This window comes from Mustela nivalis (genome assembly GCF_964662115.1).
Source record: "Mustela nivalis genome assembly, chromosome: 11".
NCBI classification, from domain to species: domain Eukaryota; kingdom Metazoa; phylum Chordata; class Mammalia; order Carnivora; family Mustelidae; genus Mustela; species Mustela nivalis.
The window spans coordinates 28,085,713-28,109,112 of NC_139030.1; the positions used below are offsets into that span (position 1 = coordinate 28,085,713).

The following is a 23,400-nucleotide window of genomic DNA, read 5'->3' on the forward strand; positions in this document are numbered from 1 at the left end:
TTTCTTAATTTAAATTCTTATTTATACCATGGACCCAATAGTTCCTTTTAAAGTTGAAATAAACATGTGCTCAGTAACTGGTCATTTCTGTTCTGATTTCTTCTCATTAAAATTTGTTTCCCCGGGGGGCACCTGGGTGGCTCAGTGGGTTAAAGCCTCTGCCTTCGGCTTTGGTCATGATCCCAGGGTCCTGGGATCAAGTCCCACATCAGGCTCTCTGCTCAGCAGGAAGCCTGCTTCCTCCTCTCTCTCTGCCTGCCTCTCTGCCTACCTGTGATCTCTGTCAAATAAATAAATAAGAATCTTTAAAAAAAAAAATTGTTTCCCCGGTTGCCTCGGCGGCGCAGTCAGTTGGATGTCCAACTCTTGGTTATGGCTTGGAGAGTGATATCAGGATAGTGAGATGGAGTTCCCCACACCCCCAGTCAGGCTCAGCTCTAATGTGGAGCTTGCTTGAGACTTTCTCTCCCTCTGCCCCTCCACCCCTCCCCTCTACAGCTACACGTGCATGAGCTCTCCTTCTCTCTCTCTAAAATAAACAATAAATAAATAAATCTTTAAAAGAATCTGTTTCCTAAATTTCATTCATTCACTTACTATGTTTGTGGAGTTTTTTTTTCCTCATCTTGCACACTGCATAGTACTTATTTAATTACATTATTTATACTCTATTTTAATGGAGAATGTATTCATACCACTAACGAATGGCTTTGTGTTTTAAGTTTTTCTGCTAAACCTTTAGATTGTGTAAATGATAATGAAAACATTCATCAATTAGAATCATCTGTTGTGCCTCTGGTAATATATACCTAATGCATTTTAAAACATTGTTTAATAGGAAAACTTTCTATACTGACAAGAAGAGACTATTTAAAGGCTAGTGGGCCAATATACCCATCAATATCTAATAATGATAAGACAAAGGAAGGCATGGTTTGGCCATAGAAAGGATGGTAAGACAGACACAAGTGAATGCCCAGGTGCTTATTCATCATTGCTGTGGAGACATTACTTGATACTACTTTCTCAAGCCTGAGGTATTTTATATGCTGAGAGAGTGATTTTTAACCTGAGACTGAAAATCCAGCAAGTTTCAGAGAAATGGAACAACAACAACAAAAAAAAATCCCAGAATTCTTCTACTCTTATAAATTGAATGTAAGACATATATATTAAATTTTCAGTGAAGATAGTAAAGCCTATTTTAATAACTAATAGTTAAGAGAAGTAAGTTCCAAATGTCTTACAGTACAAAATAAATTCCTAGTTCCTTAAAAGGTTTAAATACCCAGTATATATATGTGAATATACATATAAATACACACACACACACACACACACACACACACACAGACCTATATATATGCCTTCATTTCAACATGAATTAAGATCAACTATGGTTGTTTTATTTAGGGTAATGCTAGCAGCTGTAAAATTCTCTAAAATACACAATGGCTCCAAGAAAGAGAATTTTCTTTCTTTCTTTCTTTCTTTCTTTCTTTCTTTCTTTCTTTCTTTCTTTCTTTCTTTCTTTCTTCCGTCCTTCCTTCCTTCCTTCCTTCCTTTTTTTGAAGATTTTATTTATCTGACAGAGAGAAATCACATGTAGACGGAGAGGCAGGCAGAGAGAGAGAGAGAGGGAAGCAGGCTCCCTGCAGAGCAGAGAGCCCGATGTGGGACTCGATCCCAGGACCCCGAGATCATGACCTGAGCCGAAGGCAGTGGCTTAACCCACTGAGCCATCCAGGCACCCTAGAATTTTATTTCACATTACAAAACAGTCAGAAGGAAATTTTCTATAGGAACTCTCTGTGCTTGCTACAGCTTTTCTCTAAGTATAAGATTATTCCAAAATAAAAAGTTTACGGAATAAAACAAAATGCATTTTCCTGGCCTATGTTTGGCTTTTCTGCACATGGGGATTCCGAGTCTTCTTCCATCTCACATCTTCAGCCTCCTGCAGGGCCTTTTTCGGTGTGCACTTCCAGCCAGTAGTCGAGGAAGGAGGGAACGTAGAGGGGAAACACTCACTGGTTAATAGTTTTGAATGGGGAAAGCTTCTCCTTGATTCTGTTCGTATCCCGTTGCTCTACACTAGCCATGTGGCCACTCCTAACTGCAAGGCAGGCTGAGAAATGCAGTCGAGATACATGCCCTGGAGAAAGGACAACATTTTGGTGAGCAGGCATCAGGGTCTGCAACAGTCCCCCTTGATCCCTTCGCCATAGATCAGTTTGCACCTGTCTTCCAACACTTAGACATACATCTATCTGCCTCCCCAAAGATGATGACCCAAAGTCCCATGCAGTTACTACATTAAACTCCAATAGCAGAATAACAGGAGAGAAATAACTTTCTCCATCACACCAATTTCTCTCCAGGGGGTTAGAGGTTTAGAACTTGAAAAATGAGTTCTCTCTTCTGTTTTTCCCATTACATCCAATAGACAATGGTAGAATGAGAACTTGATAACTGCAAACACTCCCTCATTTGAAAAGGAAATAAATGGAACCAACCGTCACTTGACTCAAATGACCATTAAGTCTTGCTGGGCAGGCCCTGTGAGACCTCTGCCCTCACAGCAGAGTCAGTTCCTGGCTCTTCTGGTTCTCCTTTCCAGGATGATTTCCCATGTCCATTGTTCTCCAAGGTTTGTGGCTCTCCTTTCTTGAGCCTCTTCCTTCCCCGTCATCCCCCACTGGCCACATTGAAAGTGAACTTGGAAGAGAATGGCTCCCTTGGAGGTTGTACTGCCTTCACAATGAGGTTTTGTGGAGCAAATACGGGGTTCAAGGGTTGTCTAGAGTCACAGGTTTTTGAGGCCAGGCTTCTTGTTTCTTTGGTAATACAATTCTCTCAAAACCTGAAAAGGGTTTGATTTAATCCCTTCAGTCAGTTACATGTGCCAGTAACCAGAGTCAAGGGCATCCAAAGTTCTTTTCTAGACAGTTTTCAGACCTGCTTTATTCTTTAGTACCTCACACTCATCCTGCAGTCTCTCTTTCTCTCTCATTCTTTCTTTTCCTACCTCTCGTGTCTTCCACCTTACCCTGTCCCCCCTTCATGTAAAATACTGGAAAATTCCTGTTTAGTAAAATACTATTATTAATTAGAGCTTCTGTTTTAAATTATCAAACAATACAATATTTCATTATAAATTCCTTCTTTTTCTCTTTTTGTTTTATTATAGAATCAGCTTATGATGCTTCTTTGGGAGAGACAATAATAGGCATTTTAAAAATTTTGTTCCAAAAACACTAATCCATTGATTATTGTGTTTGTAAATATATTTGTAGAAGAGGACATGAAAATTCATAGAGTATTGACTGAAAAAGCTGAGCTCACATCATATCTTAAACACAAGGTGTTTCGACATTAAATATTTTGTTCCATAGCAAATCATCCTGAAATGTAGAGGTATAAAACAATGATTTTTTGTTTATGTTTTACAGAATCTGGTCAAAAATTCAAATAGGACATAGCAGGAATAGCTTGTCTCTACTAGACAGTATTTGAGGCTTCTACTGGGACTGGAAGCTTGAGGATGACGCAATGGCCGGCAGAGGGAACCATCAGAAAATATCTATACTCGTACGATTGGCAGTTGATACTAACTGTATGCTAGAACCTCAGTTAGTCTCTTAGCCAGAAAACCTATGAAATCTCTCTCTGTGGTCCCTCTGTGTCAGATGATTTGGGCTTCATCCCAACATGGTGAATATTTTCCAAATGTGAGGGTTCTAAGAAAACAGGGATGAAGTACATGACATTTTTATGCTCTAATATTATGTCATGTAGTGTCATGTCTATCATACTTTTTGACTGAAACAGGCATAAAGCTCTGCCCAGGTTTGAAATGAAAGAACATAAACCCCACCACTTGATAAGAGGAGTGTCAAGGTTACATGGGAAGAAGAGTACACAGAATAGAAGATATTGTTGCAGCCGGCAATCTTTGAGTACACATTTTATTCGAGTTAGTTAATGTCTAAGACATTTACTTTCTGTTTTATATCTACTTTGACTTTTTGAATGAATCTTAATATGGTTATTTACCTGTGTACTCTTATTAAGGTATGCTCTTTAAAATCATTTATAGCTTTTTTTGGAGAAAAATAATCTAATAATATCTAATGCCAATATTTTTGCAGATATCCCGACACAGAAGGAATCATTCACAGCATGCCTTGAAAGATGTCATTCCTCCACTGGAACAACTGGTAAGTTTATTTCTTTGCAATACTGTATTATTTATCTACTGCAACAGAATAAATTATCCCCAAATTCAACAACTTAAAGCAACACACAATACTATCTCATGTTTGTTTGGATCAGGGATCTAGGCATGGTTTAGCCGAGTCCTCTAATTCAGTCCCTCAAAAGATCGCAATCAAACTTTAAGCCAGAATTGGGGTCGCATCAGAAGGTATGACTGGGGAAAGATCTGCTTTACTGGTTGTTGGAGGGTTCAGTTCCTCCAGGAATGTGTTCCGGAGGCTTCTCTCAGTAATGTCCCACGCGGGCTTCACCAGTATGGCAGCTTCTTCACAGCACGCAAACTGAAGGCAAAACCTTTTGTAACCTTATCGTGGTAGTGATATCCCATCAAATTTTCCACATCTTCTTGATCAGAATCAAGTCACTAAGTCCAGTCCAGACTCAAGGAGAAGGAACTGCACAAGGCTGTGACAAATAGGAAGCAGAGATTATTTGGGGCTTACTGCAAATTTTAACACTTTTTTTTTTTTTTTTTTTAAGAAAAAATTTGATCCTGGGGAGCCTTGGTGGCTCCAACTTGTGCTTTCAGCTTGGGTCATGATCTCAGGGTCATGGGATCCAGCCCTGTGTTGGGCTTCACATTAAGTGTGAGTTTGCTTGAGTTTCTCTCTCCTCTCCTTCTGCTCCTCCCACTCACGCTCTCTCTCTCTTTCTAAAATAAGTGAATAAATCTTTAAAAAAAAAAAAAGAAAGAAAGAAAGTTTAATCCCTTACCAGTAGATTCTAAGCCCACTAAAGCAGGGATTTTTTTGTTTGTTTCCATTTTTGCTTATTGTTGTATGTTAGTGACAAGAAAGATGCCTGAAACATTGTGAATAATGTGAATGAAGCATTAGAGATATCCTAAAAACATATAAGCCCACGATTCCTGATATGTTCTGACACTTCTTTCTATTAGTGACTCCTTTTTGATAAACACCCCTTTATTCCATGCTTAGCCTTCCTGCTAGATTTCACATGGACCAACATGCTTCTGTCTCCATTGGCTTACAGGATACTGCATGGGATGACTTCACTCCTCTCTTTTCCCTACTATTCCATCCCTATTATCTTTGGGCCTTCTCATCCTCAACAACATAAATACTTATTTTTCTAGTTCAGTTCTCTTATTTTCTTTCATTTTGCATGTTCTAGATCCCCCATCTCCACTCTGGCCATTGTTCCATTACTTTCTTTGTTTTAGAATAAAAATTACTTACAAAGATTGTCTTCTTTTATTGTTGTCAATTTCCCCCCTCCTTCATTTCTTGAACCAACTTCATTTAGGTTTTTATCTCAATCACTAATCCCCTATCAAGGTCATCAATTGCTTCCATATCCATTGGTAAAGTCTCGGTTTTTTCATTAGACCTCAGAATTTAACCCAATTGATAACTCCCTTTGAAATATTTTCCTCATATGACTACCATGAATAAACCACTTTCTCATCGATTTCCAATGAATTAAACAGCCACCTGTTTTCCATTACCTTTGCTGGTTCATCTTCATGTTGTAGCTCAACTTAACTTTTCTTCTCTTTATATTTATTCCGAACAGAGAATCATTCAGTGCTATGGTTTTATGTATTGTGTTACACTAACCACTTCTCCAGCGTGGACCACTGCTCTAAAAGCTGTTGTTGTATGTTTTGGCATATTCACTTCTATGTGTAACATACTTTTCAAACTTAACATATCCCAAACTGATCATGATTTCCTCCCAAACTTGCTTCTTTCAATCTTCTCCATTTCGCTAGATGCTAATTCCACTCTTCCAGGTTCTTCAGTCAGAACTCTTAAAGTCATCTTGGGATGCCTGGGTGGCTCGGTCAGTTAAGCATCTGCCTTCAGCTCGGGTCATGATCCCAGGTTCTGGGGACTGAGTCCCACATCCAGCTCCCTGCTCAGCAGGGAGCCAGCTTCTCTCTCTGCCTGTTTCTCTCCCTGCTTATGCATTCTCTCTCTCTTTCTCTCTATCTCTGACAAATAAATAAAATCTTACAAAAAAAAAAAAAAGAGGATAACTCTTAAAATCATCTATGCCTCCTTTATTTTTCTCACAACTAAAACATCTGCTAAGCTGTTTGCTCTGTCTTAAGAATACATCCAGAATCCTTTCCCTTCTCACTATCTTTATGCTGTGTCATCTCTCACCTGATTTACTGCAATGACCTCCAACTCATGTGCTGCTTTCACCCTCACCTTCTACTTTTTATTTGCAAAACAACAGCTAGAAGGATCTTGTAAGAGTGTAAGTTAGGTCATGTCACTAACTTATGATTCAAATTCCGCTCTGGCCTCCAGGATCTCCCAGGGTAAACGCTGACAGGAATGCAGGGCTCACCTTACCAGATCTTTACAGGTGTCAGCTATCTCTCTGGCCTCACCTTTCCCTTCTCCTCCTGGTTCACTCTGCTCCAGCCGAGCTGACCTCCTTACTTCTCTTACAGGGCCATTACACCTGCTTTTTCCTCAGTCTGGTACAAAATAATTCATTTGTAAGACTCATTCCTTCACTTACTTTGACCCTCTGTTCAAATACCACTTTTTAAGATAGGTCTTTTCTAATTTCCCTAGAGACAAATAAACAAATAAGAAAACCCACCATTTCCGTGGAGACTCCTTTTCTCATCCCCCAATTCAAGTTTCCCCATGGAACTCACAACCATTGGGCATAATACAATTTCTTTCTGTTTTTTATTTCATTAGAATGCTCTGTGAGAACATGGGTACCATCTCCTACACTCATAAATCCATTCCCACGAGTCTAACACTTGTTAGGACATGTAAGAACTCAGTAAACGTATGTTAAATTAATGTACAAACGGAACAGGTAATGGTTTTTGTTTTTACTTGCAAGTTCATAGTACACAGATCTCTACTTGTGTACTTTCTCTGCATTATCTCATCCTATCTCTTGAAGTGCTAGCCAGTCATTTTTTCTTCTGGGTCTCCTCGTCATCGCAGAAGTGAATTCTCCCAGATTGAACCCATCATCACCTTGTTCCCAAACTGGTTTCCCTTTCCATCAAGCTTCTCTTTATGAGTAACAAGCGTGTATCCAGGCTTCGAAGGCACTTTCTTGGAGCCTCTATTTTACCTCTGGCCCATCAAGCAAGTCACCGTTTTCCAAAGCAGTTTGTCTGCTATGGGTGTGGTGCCCACATTTTTCTTTGTGGTTAAATGGACATCCTTGCCCAGGCCTTCAAATGTTTCTGATGGCAGCCCCCAGCCTGCCCCTGGACTCCACCAAGCTCCTCCCACTGATGATGCTCAGCAATTCCTCACTGGTCTTCTGGAAACTGTACCTTCATTACTTCATTTTTCCTTGTCAAAGCACTCAGTAGCTTCTTATTCTCCGTGACATTAAGTCTCTAGATGTCTCTCATGGTCCCTGATTTACCTATTTATTATATATTCCCAAATACACACCCTCAAGCAAGGAATGGTAATATGATTAAGACGTGGCTCTTACCCTCAGAGTGCTTGGATTTTCTGTGACCATTAGTTACTTCATCTTGGCACTTTTCTGTATTTTTCACCCTCAGTTTATGGGTAATATACTTGTTCCATGTATATTACCCTGTAATGCTTAGAAATTAGAGGGTCGTGGTCTGTATTTCCTTTATTACACCAAACTTCTCCTTATATTGTTTTTGACAATAGGACTTGCTCAGAAAAGACATGTTTGTCAACTGATATAATAATAAGATATGAAAGGTGTATTAAAATCATACTGATGTTTCAGATGTTAATAAATATATGCCTGCTATTTGTAGAAGTTCTCTATGAGAAAAATTCTCTGAACCCTGCTGGGCTGGGTGGGGAAGGGCAGGGGGAGAGAAAGAATTACAAGCAAGTTCCATGCCCAGCTCAGAGCCTGACGCGTGGCTTGATCTCATGACATTGAGATAATGACCTCAGGCTGAATCAAGAGTCAGTTGCTTAACCAACTGAGCTACCTAAGCACCCCCCTGTTTAACTTTTTGTTATCCATTACCATTCACACCAAGAATTGAATTCTTTTCCAAAACCCATGAAGTTTTCTTTGTGTCTGACTAATCCAACTTTATATTAGTTTTACCTAGATGCACATATTTGTTCCCACAAATCTGGTATGTTCCTTATTTTCATCTCTACTACTCCCCTTCCTTCCCACTATTGCTTCTGGAGTCAGCCAGAGGGTCTCACAATAGTTTCCCTTAACAGTACCAACCAGGATGAGCTACTATAGATGCACTAGTATACATTAAAACATCTTAGAAAATAATAAAATTCTTTAAGTTGGAGTTATTACTCATTATTTTTACCATATGGATTTTTGAGCTTATTTATATCCGACACTTTTTGCTATATAAATCTCATTTCCTTTATTTCAGAACTCCCCTGAATATTTTCTAGAAATCATGAGAAGCCTTGGCTTTAAGCGAAACTGGCAAAAGTATCTCATTAGATCTAACCCCTTGGAGAAAAAATGATTCACTTTACAAAAGTGGAATCTGCCACGGTCGGTGCGCCAATAGATGCTATCACTCTCCGGTAGCCAGGCTTCACCTCTCAATGCTCCCTTTAATGAAGTAGATTATGATCAACATGGTTAAAAAGAAGCATAATGCATTTGTTTTGAATACTGGCAAGAACACATTTCTAGCTGGAGTCTAACATCTCATGGCAGAGACCACCCAGTTCACTGACAGGTGACGTCATTCATGCCACATGGTATACAAATCCATATGCTATCAATGCAAGAGATCTAAATTATTTTCTGAGAATCCGTATGGGTGCTTAACAAGTGCTGTAATGCAGCAAAGATTTTGCACACAAAACGTCAAATATACTAATATGCGATTGTTTCCCAATCTTGTATATTTCACGTTCTAACTGTTCATGATACCTCATTATTTTCAGGGCACTTTCCCTTTTTCCCTGAAAGAAATGCTCCACAAAAATAACTGTGCTTATAACATGCTAAATTTTTATCATCTTTATTTTTATCAAAAGAGTCTGAGACAGTCTATGGATAACCCTGCAGGAGTCAAAAGCCTGTGGCAGGTTTTAGAGAATCATCTGCTGCCTCCTGAGCTAGGAGGATTTGTAGGACAGAGCTCAGGAAGTTGCCATGGCTTGGGGGCAAAGCAGGCTTTTGCAGATAAACCTTAAGTCTCAGATTCTACCTTTTGGAGCCAGATATCATTTTGTGGATTAATTAATACTTGTGAGGGCTTTGAGGATGAAAGACATTGTAAGCATACTGTGTTTTCTTATTTTAAAACAAAGGACAGCCACTTTGGGGGGAATAATTCTATTGATCAGGTTGTGCTTTCCTTAAATAGTTAAAAAAAAAAATCAAACAAAATTTCCAAAAGCTCTTCAGACTTTAAATATTTGACTTTAGTAAGATAAAATTAGGTTTTCTGAAATAACATCCTCCCAGACCTTCAAGTTGGTAGTGTGCTAATCATAAGTTATATAATTTAATAAATCTAATAGAAACCATCTCCTGGTTGTTGTTTCCTGTGCCCTTCCTTTCATCCAACAGAAGTGTCTTTATTAATTTCTGTATTTACTGAGGCCATCCTTGTGCTAGGCGCTATGCTAAGTTTGTGGTATGCAATGACATACTAGATAGTCATGTCCCTTTCTTGAGGAGCTTTCATTCCTTCAACCTAGGAATGAAGAGTAGTATTAAACAAATAAAGGAAGGCATCATTCTTTAAATGCGAATTACAAAACATGCTGTGGCAGCAGAAAAATAATTTCCCATGAAGGAAGGGCTAACCTAGCCTGGATTAAGGAGTCTTAAAAGCACTCTTTGAAAGGGACATTTAAATTGAGATTGCAGGACACACAGTTTGTCAAGCAAAGAACTTGAAGAGGTTGTGAATAGGAGGAAAAGCAAATGTAAAGACCTGGAGGTGAGAACAAAATTAGTTCATTAAAAAAAAACAAAAACAAAAAAACCTGCAAGACTTCCTCAGTCACCTGGGTGGCTCCGTCAGTTGAGAGTCTGCCTTCAGCTCAGGTGACGATCCCAGGAGTTTGGGATTGGTCTGCGCTGGCTCCTTGCTCAGCGGGGACCCTGCTTCTCCCTCTCACTCTCTATCTGTGCTCTCTCCCTCAAATAAATAAATAAAATCTTTAAAAACAAACAAACATCAAAAAACTACCAGACTGCCATACTAGACTTGAATGTAGTGAACAAGGGAAGTGGGTTGGGGGGTGCAGGGAGAGGGAGGCAGTGCTCAGATGATGAAGGGTCTTAAGGTGATGGTAAGGAGATTACAAGCCATTAAAAGACAGAAACAGGTTACAGTAACATCTCCCATTCACATTTGAATTTCATTTAAGTCTAAAGTAGAGAAAAAGAACACACACACACCACCAACAACAAAGGCTATTAACATTGAGCAATGCTTTCTTCCTTACTGCCTAGAACAAAATTAGGTTATAACGAAACAATTGAATTACACTAATAAATTGCCCAGACAGGAACTGGGAAGGCCATTCCTTTCTGAATTCCAACGACAGGCAAAGAAAGAGCAACATATTTAAATCAAAGATACAAAGAAATATAACTTAGGGAAGAAGAAAGAAACTAAGGATGAGCAAGAAGTGGCATACAAGAAAAGCCTCCAGAAGGCTGAGGAAAACTCTTGAGACATAGGAAAGTCCCCTCATCAGCCGGTTTCCCGAACAGAACCTGGACTTGTTTGGTGGAGGCCAAATGAAACACACTGGTTACAAGATGAAAGGCTCAGGGAAAAAGCCACGGGAGTTCTCCAACATCCAATAGCAGCTTTTTCAAGATGACATTTTGATGAGTTAGGGGTAAATAAATCAGAGACATGTGGGTAAAATTTCCCTTGAAATACACAGGGGTTTAAAATGATGGGGAAAAGCATTTGGCAACACATAACTTGTGCTTTGCCAAACCCAGCATTTGAAAAACGGTTCAAGACATTCAGCAGAACCCCAAAGCCCAACATGTTCTCTCATTCTCCGAGGAAGCAGGAAGGGCAGGATGTCCATGCAAGCCTTGCACAACATATATACTAATGGGCATAAATAAGTTACGATGGGCAAACCATGCCTAACTCTGAAACCTGAAATCAAGACCAGCCTCTCTGAGAATGCTTAGTGGTTTTTTCCAGACACCGCTCGTGTACGACAGAGAATCATTTTCCTTCACTTTTCTTCTGCTCTCCTTTTCATGTAGGCACTGTATGCAGCTTGAATTTTGGTTTACCACTCTTGAAAAGTACATACACAGTAAATTATGTTCTTATGTTAGGCCAAACACCATATTTCATTCTCGAGCTATATGTAAAGTAGCTCTAAAATTAAGCATCTAATTATTTTTAAATTAGTGCTTTATATACAATGTACGGATAAGCTGGATTTTTAAGGTGATTTTGCCCCCTCTGCTTTCGTTTCTCTTCTTAATGGATTGTGTCCACTCCAAGTCCATAAACATGGTCGGTTGATCTGTTGTTGCAATAAAGTTACAGCCAGTATAGAAATCACTGGAGACTGAGAAGAAAAATGGAGGCAATGAATCCCACAGAAGAGAGTGGTCCAACCTGAAGACAATGTCACAAGAAGGAAAGCCAATGGAGATATTCAGGATGAATATATATAGCATGGTGATTATAGTTACTAATATCACGGTGTATCCTAGAAATTTGCTAAAGGAGTAGATCTCAGGGGCTCTCACCGCAAGAAATATTTGAAAAAGTAACTATGTGAGGAGATGGATATGTTAATTAACTTGACTGGAGTAATGATCATTTCACTATGAATATCAAAACATCATGTACACTTTAAATAAATGTAATTTAAAAGATAAAAAAATAAAACCAATAGAAGAAGAAATATCTATTTCTGTGAATAGTGGAAAATAAAAAAGAGATTGAAGAAAAAAGAGAAGCAACATCTGGAGGTAGGTAAAATGATATAACCAGATGTGTGTTTTTTAGTAGAAATCATCCAAACTAGCAAGATTATCAGCAAAGTACTGTGATTTTTAAAAAGTTCAGAAAAAAAATATAGCCGTTACCTTACTATTAAATAGGAAAATTGGGGCTCCTTGGTGGATCAGTGGGTTAAAGCCTCTTCCTTCGGCTCAGGTCATGATCCCAGGGTCCTGAGTTCAAGTCCCACATTGGGCTCTCTGCTCATCAGGGAGCCTGCTTCCCCTTCTCTCTCTGCCTCCCTCTCTGCCTACTTGTGATCTCTGTCTGTCAAATAAATAAACAAAATCTTTGAAAAAAAAATAGGAAAATGATTAAGTGCTACATCTGTTTGAAAATGATGGCCTCAGGGTTGTGCTTATAGAGAGATGATGCAGAGTACTCAGAGAGGAAGGGCAGTCAGTCATACAGAAAGTTTCACGGGGGAGCTACGTTAAGAGAGGAAGGGCAGTCCGTCATACAGAAAGTTTCACGGGGGAGCTACGTTAAAAAGCTCACTCCAGTTCAGGGGTGGCACCTGCCTCAGCTTTGTGGATCTAGAAAGATTTCATTTCTCAATGGTCAGGATCTCTTGGACCTATCTCATAGTAACTGAATTTATAAGAGGCTGATATATAAGCAATAACTCTGATTTATAAATTTATAATGGGAGATGTACTAACACTGACTACTTAAGTCACCCATGTTGTACATCAAAGGACCTCAGAAGCTGAATTAGGAGTCAGAGGGTTGCCCATGAACACAGAGTCAGAACAAAGAGTAAAAGAACAATAACTTTAAATATATCAACAGAACAAGTATTGTGAAGCATAGGGCTTTGTGATTCTGGTGTTGAAAGTCAATCCCTTCTCAGAAAAAAAAAAAAAAAATAAGGTCAATCCCTTCTCATCAAAATCTGGGGGTAGTCTTCGATTCAGTTCATTTCTATTCATAAAGATACATTTTAACAGAATTCTTGTGGTGGATTGGTGTAGATGAAAGCTTGTTCCTTTTTATTCTACTTCTTTTATCTGAGAACAACATGAAGTCTTCACATAATAAATTGCGGTGCCTGTACTTACGGTTACAGGCTGGTCTTTCTTCCACAATTGTTACCATTAATCAAAGGTTGTCTTCTGCACTCCCGCCTTGTCTATAGCCTCCAACTTAGGTTGATAAACAGGTGCTATCTGGGTATCCCACTGCCATTCATTCTTCTCATCTATATCTCAGCACAGTTGTGTCTGCTGAGTACTTCTTCAATGTTAGCAGACTGGCTGGCATCCAATCTGGACAAATTGCTGATCTTCCCTGCCACTTAACATTAAATAGGGTTTCTAAGGGACATTGGACAAATAGCTCAAGAAGCCAGATTCAGCATCTAAAGATTGGTTGACATTTCTTAAGTATACAAAGTTCAGGGAGTTCCTGTACTTTAAAGAACTTTAAGTTGGCCTGAAACTTGGCATACAGTATCCTAAAGTTAGACATAAAGCTACACATAATTTTCCAAATTACGAGATAAGAGTATCTGAGCCTTAGATGACCAGCATTCTCAACTGTAGTTTAAAGATTATCATTCCCTTCAAACGATGGGATTAACATAGAGAAGGAATAAATAATTAGAATAATTAATATGGAACCATATATAAATCTACAAACAAAATACATAGCAATCTTCTGCTTGTTTTAATACTTCCTTCAGCTCTTATGAGCCTTCCAGAATAACTGATTTCTAGTGTCTGAAACATGGTGAGTTATTTCAAAGCATTATGACAAGAAATAATAAAGTAATTAAATCTACCTCATGGAACTGTTGCTTGCCAGCAGGGGGCTTAAAATAATGCTGTGCTTTCAGTGTAGGGAGACTGGTTAGAATTTTCATTTCCAGGGCAGAAGCTGGTCTGAGTCACTGAGATGACTAGAGGGGACTACGGTATACAGTCCTCAAAAGAGAAGAGCACAAGTATTTTGCATGTACGCTCACAAGCACATAAGTCCCCAGAAGATTAAAAAGGTCCTATTAATCTTTGCAGTTCCATTGTGAGCAGAGCAGCTGGTATTTAAGGGTCAGGGGATGTTACTAAATGAAAATATGTTGAAAGAGTGAATGAGGATATATGAAGTATAGAAGAGGCAATTGAGAGAAATGAACACCTGATCCCAGAAATGGGAACACACACGTGATGATTGTACATGTATATAACTACATGTCAGTAGGTGTAGATATGTAAACACATATATGGTAGTTGTAAGTATTGTAAGGGTGCATAATCCCAGGACTATTAACTACTTCTAATGACCTGAGAGGCAGCTTGGACTTTGGAAGATGACATAGGAGAAGAAAACTAACTTGCTACTCACCTCTTTCCTTTTTCTGGGGCCTCTCTGTGTCCATGGCTGGAAACTTTAATGGATTGACCCAAGACCATGGGAACTGGCTAAGCCCGTTTGATGACAATGATGTCACAATGAGAAGACACAACTGTGCTGATTCTATTGTCTATGACAATAGCATCTTAACATGAGATCCAGCCCCTGGCCTTAATCTTAATATCCTGAAAAGGTCCAGGCATGTCTGGAGAAACATTTCTTATAGATTCGAGGAGAGAGAATTTTTAAGTATGTATCTCAAGCTTGCTTGTATTGGTCTTTCCCTGAAACAGTATTAGTTTTTTGCTTTTGCATTTCTCTTCCCTTTTTAAAGAAATGTCCATCAATAATACATTCTGGGCACTACATGTCCACCCCGTAGTCTTTTAGTGAGTTTTTTGTGGGGAAGAAGGCAATACTCTTCGTAGAGAACTCATGCATCGATTCTTATGATAGGTTGAGAAGTTTGTAGCTTTTTAGTAGAAAATTCAGAATTTGGAAACTATTTTATTGTCATCGGGAGAATGCTTTAATAAAACAATGAATTTCGTCTATGGTTACACAACAAAATTTCTCAATATACATTACTAAAGAAAGGGACCATCTCTGTGATGCTAATTGCTACTGAAAACATCTTTCTTCCAAACATTTGTAGAAACCAGTGATGCCCAGAGTGAAACACTGAACTTATTATAGAGGTTTTGGGGGGTAGACAAACAAAACTTTCTGGCACTAAAAAGAAAAAAAAAAAAAAAAAGAAGAAGACAACATACATAGAATAAAAGGTGGGAAAAACAAATAGATGCATCCAAGTACAAAAATATATCATTGAACATCATGATTCTAAAAATTATCCAAAAGACCTCTGTAGACTCTTTTAAACTGTAGATAATATGCTGAAATAGAATTTTCCAGAAATGTAGATATGTGAAAAACTTTGCTAGGAATCATTATTAATATCTTCATTATCATTTATTAAAAATATATTCATTAAGTAGATTTTTTTTGTCCATTAATGAAACTGTTTATTATTAACTTGTTAGTTAAGTTTTTTTTTTAATTTTTTATTTTTTATAAACATATATTTTTATCCCCAGGGGTACAGGTCTGTGAATCACCAGGTTTACACACTTCACAGCACTCACCAAAGCACATACCCTCCCCAATGTTCATAATCCCACCCTCTTCTCCCAAACCCCCTCCCCCCATCAGATTTTAATAGGCAAATACTGTGCTATGTGTTAGGAATGTAATAATGAACAAGCCAGAAAAGATCTCACCCACATCAGAGTCTTGTAAATAGCCAATTCATTAACTGTTGGAATTTTAGAGGTTTTGGGGAAACTCATTCATCCCCAAACATCTCTTCCCTTCACTTTTCATAGACAGATGGACTTTTTGGCTTTTTCCATTTTCTATAAAGATTTTTTAAAACTCTAAAATGGTCACTCATGCCTCTACTAATTTGTTTAAACAATATTTATAATTGTGTTTATTGGTGTCAGCAAGTACTGAAGGTGCTGGGAATCAGGGTGTAAAAGGTACAATCATGGCCCAGGTGCAGGTACAGCCACATACAGTAGTCCCCTCATCTACGATTTCAGTTTCCACAATTTCAGTTACCTATGGTCCACAGCATTCTGGGAACAGACAATCCTCCTTCCAACATATCGTTGGAAGATCAATAGTAGCTTAGCACTATGTCACAATGTCTACTTCATTCACCTCATTTCATCTCCTCCTGTAGGCATTTTATCATCTCACATCTTCACAAGAGGAAGGGTGAGCATACTGCATCAGGATGTTTTGAGAGATAGAGACCACATTCACCTAACCTTTATTATAGTATATTGTTATAATAATTACTTCAGTTTATTATTAGCTACTGTTTTTAATCTCTTACTATGTCTAATTTATAAGTTAAACTTTATCTCAGGTATGTATATATAGGAAAGAACATAGTGTATATATACATGGTTCGGTACTATCCAAGATTTTGGGCATCCACTGGCGGTCTTGGGATCTTGGTATCCTCTGCAAATAAGGGGGCACTACTGTCAATGGACAATTATAATACAACCCAATAAGTGCTATGATAGTGAAAATGGGGATCTGGGGCATCTAGAAGAGATTACAGAGGAATCTTGGAAGGACCCTCTAACAATAGACAGACAAATTCAATTTTAAAGTAGGTTTAATGTATTTAGGAGTTCTGGGATGGGGGACACGGTGGAGTGGAATATTAGTTGGAGGGAAACATACAGGGTGGAATTGAGGGAATGTGGTCCTTTGACCTTAAGCAGGTGACTTCTAAAAGCTTTTAGCAGTTAAGATAGGGTGGAAGATTGCGGACAATTCATCTCTAGTGAAAAGACGGAACACAGGGTAAGGACTTGAGAGACAGGTATGTGGGAGAGATGGGAAAGTGGCAATAGGGTTCTCAGAAATGGAAACACCTACCAAAGGCTGCGCTGCGAGTCAACTCATCACAATTCGCGTTGTACATTTATTTAGCCTAGAGCTCCACAAAAACCTCTGTGAAGTGATCACAAATTGTTGAATCTCCTTTAAGAAACTTGCGGCTGTATTAGCAACGAAAGCCAATAAATACAAAGAGGAAAGAAAGCAAACCCGCATTATGGAAGAGGCTAATGGAACGGTGCTGCTACAGTGTTTCTTGGTCCCTGAACAAACTGCATGAAGTGTCACTGTTTTAAATGCCCTTTCATGGTTCAGCTGGCTCAGATACTTGGTTCTACTGAATTCTTTCCACTTCCTGGCTTCAGCCGATGCATGAGGTGGTGAGGATTAGAAGGGACAAAGAACTTTTCTGAAGTTGATCAGTAAAATTAAGGAAGACATTAAATCTGTTTTTGTTTTGCCATTTTTAATCACTTTTTTACACAAGTGACTTCAATGCCCAGGAGGAAAAGTGGGTAAAGGTGTATCACCATCTAACAAATCATTCGCATTACTCTTTGTAATCTTTCTTTTGGATATTTAACGGCTTGTAATGACTTTGATCTTGCAGGCACTTCCCATAAGCTATATATGCATTATTAATGAGCTTCTATGACTGGAAACTTCCATCACTGCAGTGACTATTGGAAAGCATAGGTTCATTCAAAATAATAATGCATAAGGGCTTGTCACCATTTTAATGTATGCATTCTTCTTGCAGATGGTTGAAAAAGAAGGTTATCTGCAGAAAGCTAAAATTGCGGATGGTGGAAAGAAGCTAAGGTAATAAATGTTCCTCCATTCACTTTTACATAACTATGATAGTTATCCATCTCCTCCACTTGGGTCACTGCTGTTGTTTAGAAAGGAAGGCCTTATGGTACAAGACTAGTCTATTTCCCTCTGTTATTACTATGCTCAACATTATTTTTAATATAATTACAATTTTCCAATAAAGCACTACATTCCATATTGTTGCACATAATATTAAATGAGGTGCTTCTTGTCCTCCTGGAACCTGAAATCTTAAAAAGCACGCCAATAGATAAGATAACGGGTCTTGATTTTTAAGATTGACAGATTAATCATTTTGCAATATATAAAAATCTCCCTACAATATACTGGGAGCATAATTTTTGAAGATTGGGGGATTTGAAATATATTTCCTGCTCAGATAAAAATCAAAGGAAAATAAAATCATCCATCAGGTAAAAAGTTGAATATTGCCATATTTGGAAGTGAAATTGACACAGAGTTGGTAAGAGAAATTAGAAAAAGAAAATAAGAATTCCCGTGCCACAGCACTAGTTTTTCCCAGTTTTTCGAAGGAAAAAATGAGGTTGATAGAAAGGTAGAGAAAGATGCTAGACCTTCTCTATGGATGGGTTCTTCAGAAATAATCGTTTCCATTTTAGAATGTTTTCTGTTTCTTGAATACATACTATTATGTGCTTTGCTTTGTGCTAGGTGATATGTAAGCTACAAAGATATGTAGAAGTGCTCAAATCGGGAGACAAGGCATTTGCTTATGACTGTATTATTAACAGTTAAAACCATAAAGGATGAAAGTACTAATTAGCTACACAATGGGACACTTGTTAATTGTATAATGCAATTCATTACTGGAATGGCACTCTGGCCAACAATAGACCATAAAGTGTGCTTTTGTTTGCTGCCTATAATGGAGTATGTATATTTTTATTTAAAGGAAGTAAAACTGGAGAAAACAACCATCCATAATTCTCCCAAGCTATTTCAATTTTAAAGAACAAGCTCTATTTTTGGCTTTTATTGGGTTTTAGTCTGGGATAATAAACAGGGCCTTGAACCCTCTTCTACACCGGTTCTGCATAGTTACTCTGCAGCCACACTCCCTGGAAGGGTCCAGGAGAGAGGGGACTTGTCCCCATGCCAGTGGATAATCTGGTTTAAGGAGTCAGACTCTGAAACGGCGGCAGGATGATTTTTTGACTTTGGCTAAGCCACTCTAGTGTCCCCCTTTCCCTTGGACCTCATTCTCAAGTATACCAACTCAAGGGAGTAGTATTGAGGATGCAGCAATGACTTAAGAGAATAAGACCCTCTCTTACCTTACAAGTTACATTCTCATAAAGTCTAAAGAGGGACAGGAAAGGACCCAAGGAGTTGTTTAAGTTACCACTTCGGCGTTCACTGAGGCTTGGTAGGAGAGAGGAGGTGAGAGCTGTGGTGTCAGCCTCAAGCCTCATGTGTTGAAGAGGAGGAGATACTGAAAGGACTTCCAGAAAATAAAGATGATGCCCCACCAAAATGGTTTCATAGCTGTTTTGCCCAGAAACCATCCTTATAAAATCTTTTCCTAGAGGTTGGTGTCAAGAAAAAAGCAGAGGAGCAGAGCAAGGCTCTTTCCCCAGCTAACTCGCACAAACACATTTTTAGGCAGTTTCAGTCAGTGTGTATACCATTTTGTATTTGTTTCATTTGTTGTTACTTTAATCAGTTTGCAAATCATTTTTGTGCTCGAGTTTAAATTCATACAAACATTAGTTTGTACTGCATTTCACTATTATTTCAATCAGTTTGCATACAATTATGCATTCTTTCAGATTTTTTCATTTAAAGCTATATACATTTTACTATTTTTTTTTTTTTTTTTTTTTTTAACATCAGGCACAGAATTGGGTCGATTTTACTGCTCGGTGTTTGGCTTTGTATTATCATCATTCTGGGTGAGAACCTTAGCTGGTTTTATTTTATCCACCATCTCCAGTCCTCACTTTAGTGCCCTGTAGACTGTTAACGTTCATCAAATTCACTCTCCATATGCTGGTGTGGTTATATGTGTGGCATTCTAGCAAATAGTGTGTAGTTGTTGAGTATGTGAATGTGTCCTAAATTCCAGATGCCTTTTTGTGTTATAAGCTTCACTCTGTTTCTTACTACCTTTATTTAGTGTTAGTGTTTGGACATGGGTCAGTATCTATATAAAATGAGTTCACTTCTTCCAACTGCACCCATTTTGCCATTGGGTACATATACCAAATTTTACCTAATCTCTGAGCAGTGGACCCCTATTTGTCCCTAACTCTTTCCATTTCCTCCAAACAACCTTGCGATAAGCCACGCATATATCTCTCCTTAACAGCCACTAGGTATTGTCTCTGGGACATATATCCAGGAGTGAAGGATTGCTTGGTGGTAAGATACACATTTATAAATCCACTGAGTCCTGCAGCCAAACTTCCTCCTGCACGAGCGAGCACACGCGTTCACACTCCTGCAAAGCAGAAGGGAGCTTGTCCTGCCATCATCTCATTACAGAGCATTGTATAACTCTCAGTTTCGCAAGTTGATGGTTGCATTTATTTTTATTCCTCTCATTGGCATTTCAGTGGATCATGACTTCAGCCACTTAGAGTTGGCCAGGTTTTGTACTCAGAATCGCCTAGGTGTCAACTTTGATGATTTTCTATTAATCTTCTCACTTTATTTTTGAAAGAACTCCTAATGTCATAGAGGTAGTAATACCTCATCAACTTTGGACTTTGTAAATATCTTTTCCAAGTATCTCATTATCTATTTACCTTGCTGATGAAAGTCCTCAGTGACCAAAAACCTTTAACTTTGGTCCATATTGTTCCGTAATTTTACTCTTTATTATTATTGTTTTTAATAAACACTTAATGCTGTAGCTATAGTCACCATGTTTAATAGCATGTAATATCCCACCGGCTTGATGACACTAATATACCAAACCATTGCTACACTCCTCTTTTGTTTGAATTTTAAGTTGATTCCAGTCTTATACTAAATATATTTATGCTAAATATATTTATACTAAAATAGTTATAATAGCAGCAAAACTCCTATTATTTGTCAATGTTTCTTTTATTTTTTAAAGATAAATGCTAAGCCTGGAATAATTGATTAAATCACATAAGCGTCTTTAAATGTTATGTATTGCCATATCGCTTGTCCAAGGTGTTGGTATGTTTTAGTAACTAGTAACAAAAGGCTCAGTTTAATCATAACCTTGAAAAATTGTGTCATTTTTATTCCCTAGAAAATTTAGAAAATATTAAATAGTATACCATAGTTGCTATACTTTGCATTTCTAATATAAATGTCTTTTGATTGCCTTTTGCCCACTTATCAAAGTACTTTATATCTGTTATACATTTTAATGAGTTAATAAGCACTATTACTAAATGCTTATTCCGTAAAATACTTAGTTAAATGCTTCACCGGTAATACTGAAATGATACTCTAAGGTAGGCTATATTATTATTTCACTTTCAATTTTACAAATGAAGAAAATTGATCACTGGTATTAACCTCTTTTCTCCCAAACCTTATTGTATGTATAGTTAGTACCTGATTTTAGCCCGGTCCTCTGTTTGTAGTAGGTTAGAATTTCCTCTCTTGCTTAGAAGATTCTTAGGGCCAGGACACAAAAATGGCCCTGTTATTTCATACCATTTACAGTACCAAGGGCTTCAGTTATCACTTAGAAAACATCATTTTATTACTCCCTATAAAGTTTTCTATTCAAAAATCCATGAAAGCTTATTCCCACCATGCATTGTGTTTTTATTTTCCTTCCTTCCTTCCCCGCCTTTTCCTTTTTGTTTAGCCTTCCTCATTTATATATTTTTCTTTCTCTCTGACAAGAGCTGGACCTCTCTCTCTGGATATGAACGAGAGTGAGTAGAAGGAAGGAGAACTCATGTGCTATATCTTACATAAAGGGCCATAAGTTTAGCCTTGTCTTGAAATGGCGTTCTATAAATTATCACATGATACGCAGACGGGATTGGAAGTTGAAGACATTCAGCACTCACCTGTAATTTTTTGAATTATTAACTTTGAAAATATGTTTTGCTTTTCTATGTTTTAGTTTAGGAATTCCTTCATTTGGGGACTTCCATCTCCAAAAGGAGGCAGCCCAGGCCCCTCTGAAGCTCTGTGAGACCCCAGTGAGAAGCTGTTTTCAGTACTTACATTTACAAAAGGCACCTGATGGCGTGGACACTATGTCTCCAACCACGCCTGTCACTTTCCCTTCATGCCTGTCCCTTTATCATCTCGCTGGTGGCTATGTACATCTGATCACATCCAGCTATCCCTCTGCTCTACTCTTTGGAGGCATGGAAAGTACTTGGGGTGATAAGATGAGCAGAAAAGGAGTACAGGAAGAAAAGGAGTGAGGGTAGTAGAGTGTTTATGTCTACTAGCGCCCATTTTCACCCCAGAGCCTAGAAGTATGAGACTCTTGTTTTTCTTTTCTGAATTTCATCCATCCATTCTTCCTTCCTTCCTTCCTCCCCTTCTTTTTTGAACAGCTGTTTCTCAGAAGAGACTTCCGTTAGAACATGATGCCAAAGTACCCTGCTAATGTGAACTTGTTTTTTTTTTTCTTTAGCACTTTCTGCTCAGGAGCCCAATATATTCTCCCAGACTGAATTGTCTTTCTCTCCTTTTTTGCTTGGTAGTGAGGACTGGAGGGAAGATTTGGATAGTACAGAATACAGAAGCTACGTTGTAGAAGTTTGCTTCAGTCTTAGGATTTCCAACATATGCTCTGTTATAATTCCCAACATCTAATAGCTCTTCGGATGTATCAAGATTTTACATTTTTTGCAATACTGACAGAGATGTGTATATTTATACCTCAGGGTCTCTTTGGCCCACTTTTAGCAGTGGTAATTTAAAAGAGACTCGGAGTATGAGAGAGAAGAAATAATTTCCTAACCCACCAGTTTGAGAATGAGTCAGAACACTTAACAGTGACCAAAGGATTTTATGCACAATCAGTCAGGATTTACTAGAGTAAATCACTTTCACTCCCACCACTGTGGGAATCATGTCAAGTCCAGTGTGATCAAGTCCGATAATAAAGGCAGGTGGCCCAAGACGATCTGAAATTTATGAAGTTGTCTCATCTGTATTTTCCTCTGACTTTTGGTTGGCCACCCGTCATTACCTAAAGGAAGCATAGGAGAGGTGGGTGTAGGATATAAAACAAGTGAATGTGTGAAACCTGAGCTCAAGCTAACAAATGCTTATAATGGTAACGAATATTTTAAGAACTGTTTTCCATCAAGCGGTCTTCAGAGAAGCAATTATAAAGCTGCTGTTATTATGTGCTGCCACCTGGTGTCCATTTTGTAGAATGCAAAAAGTTTTCTGCCTGGCTGATGGCTGTGTTTTTTTGGGTTTGGGGGGATTTCCCCAACTCCCACCTCCCACCTCCCACCTCCACAACTGAGGATTTGTTTTAGGAAAGTTTTGTGAAGTGTCTCACTTGGATATAATGTCCCACCAGTTGCATACATATAAATAATTGTCATTCAAATTTAGTTCTTCCCCCTCTGATTGCAGTA

General features: G+C 38.3%; 1 protein-coding gene across 1 annotated transcript in view; it reads left to right on the top strand.

Moving 5' to 3' along the window:
• Positions 1 to 23,400, top strand: part of ARHGAP15 (Rho GTPase activating protein 15) — a 602,381-nt gene that overhangs the window by 74,292 nt on the left and 504,689 nt on the right. Inside the window, exons 3-4 of the mRNA XM_082689352.1 lie at positions 4,152 to 4,220; positions 17,760 to 17,821. Coding sequence (XP_082545478.1) covers positions 4,152 to 4,220; positions 17,760 to 17,821 — 131 coding nt within the window. The remainder of the gene's footprint in view (positions 1 to 4,151; positions 4,221 to 17,759; positions 17,822 to 23,400) is intronic.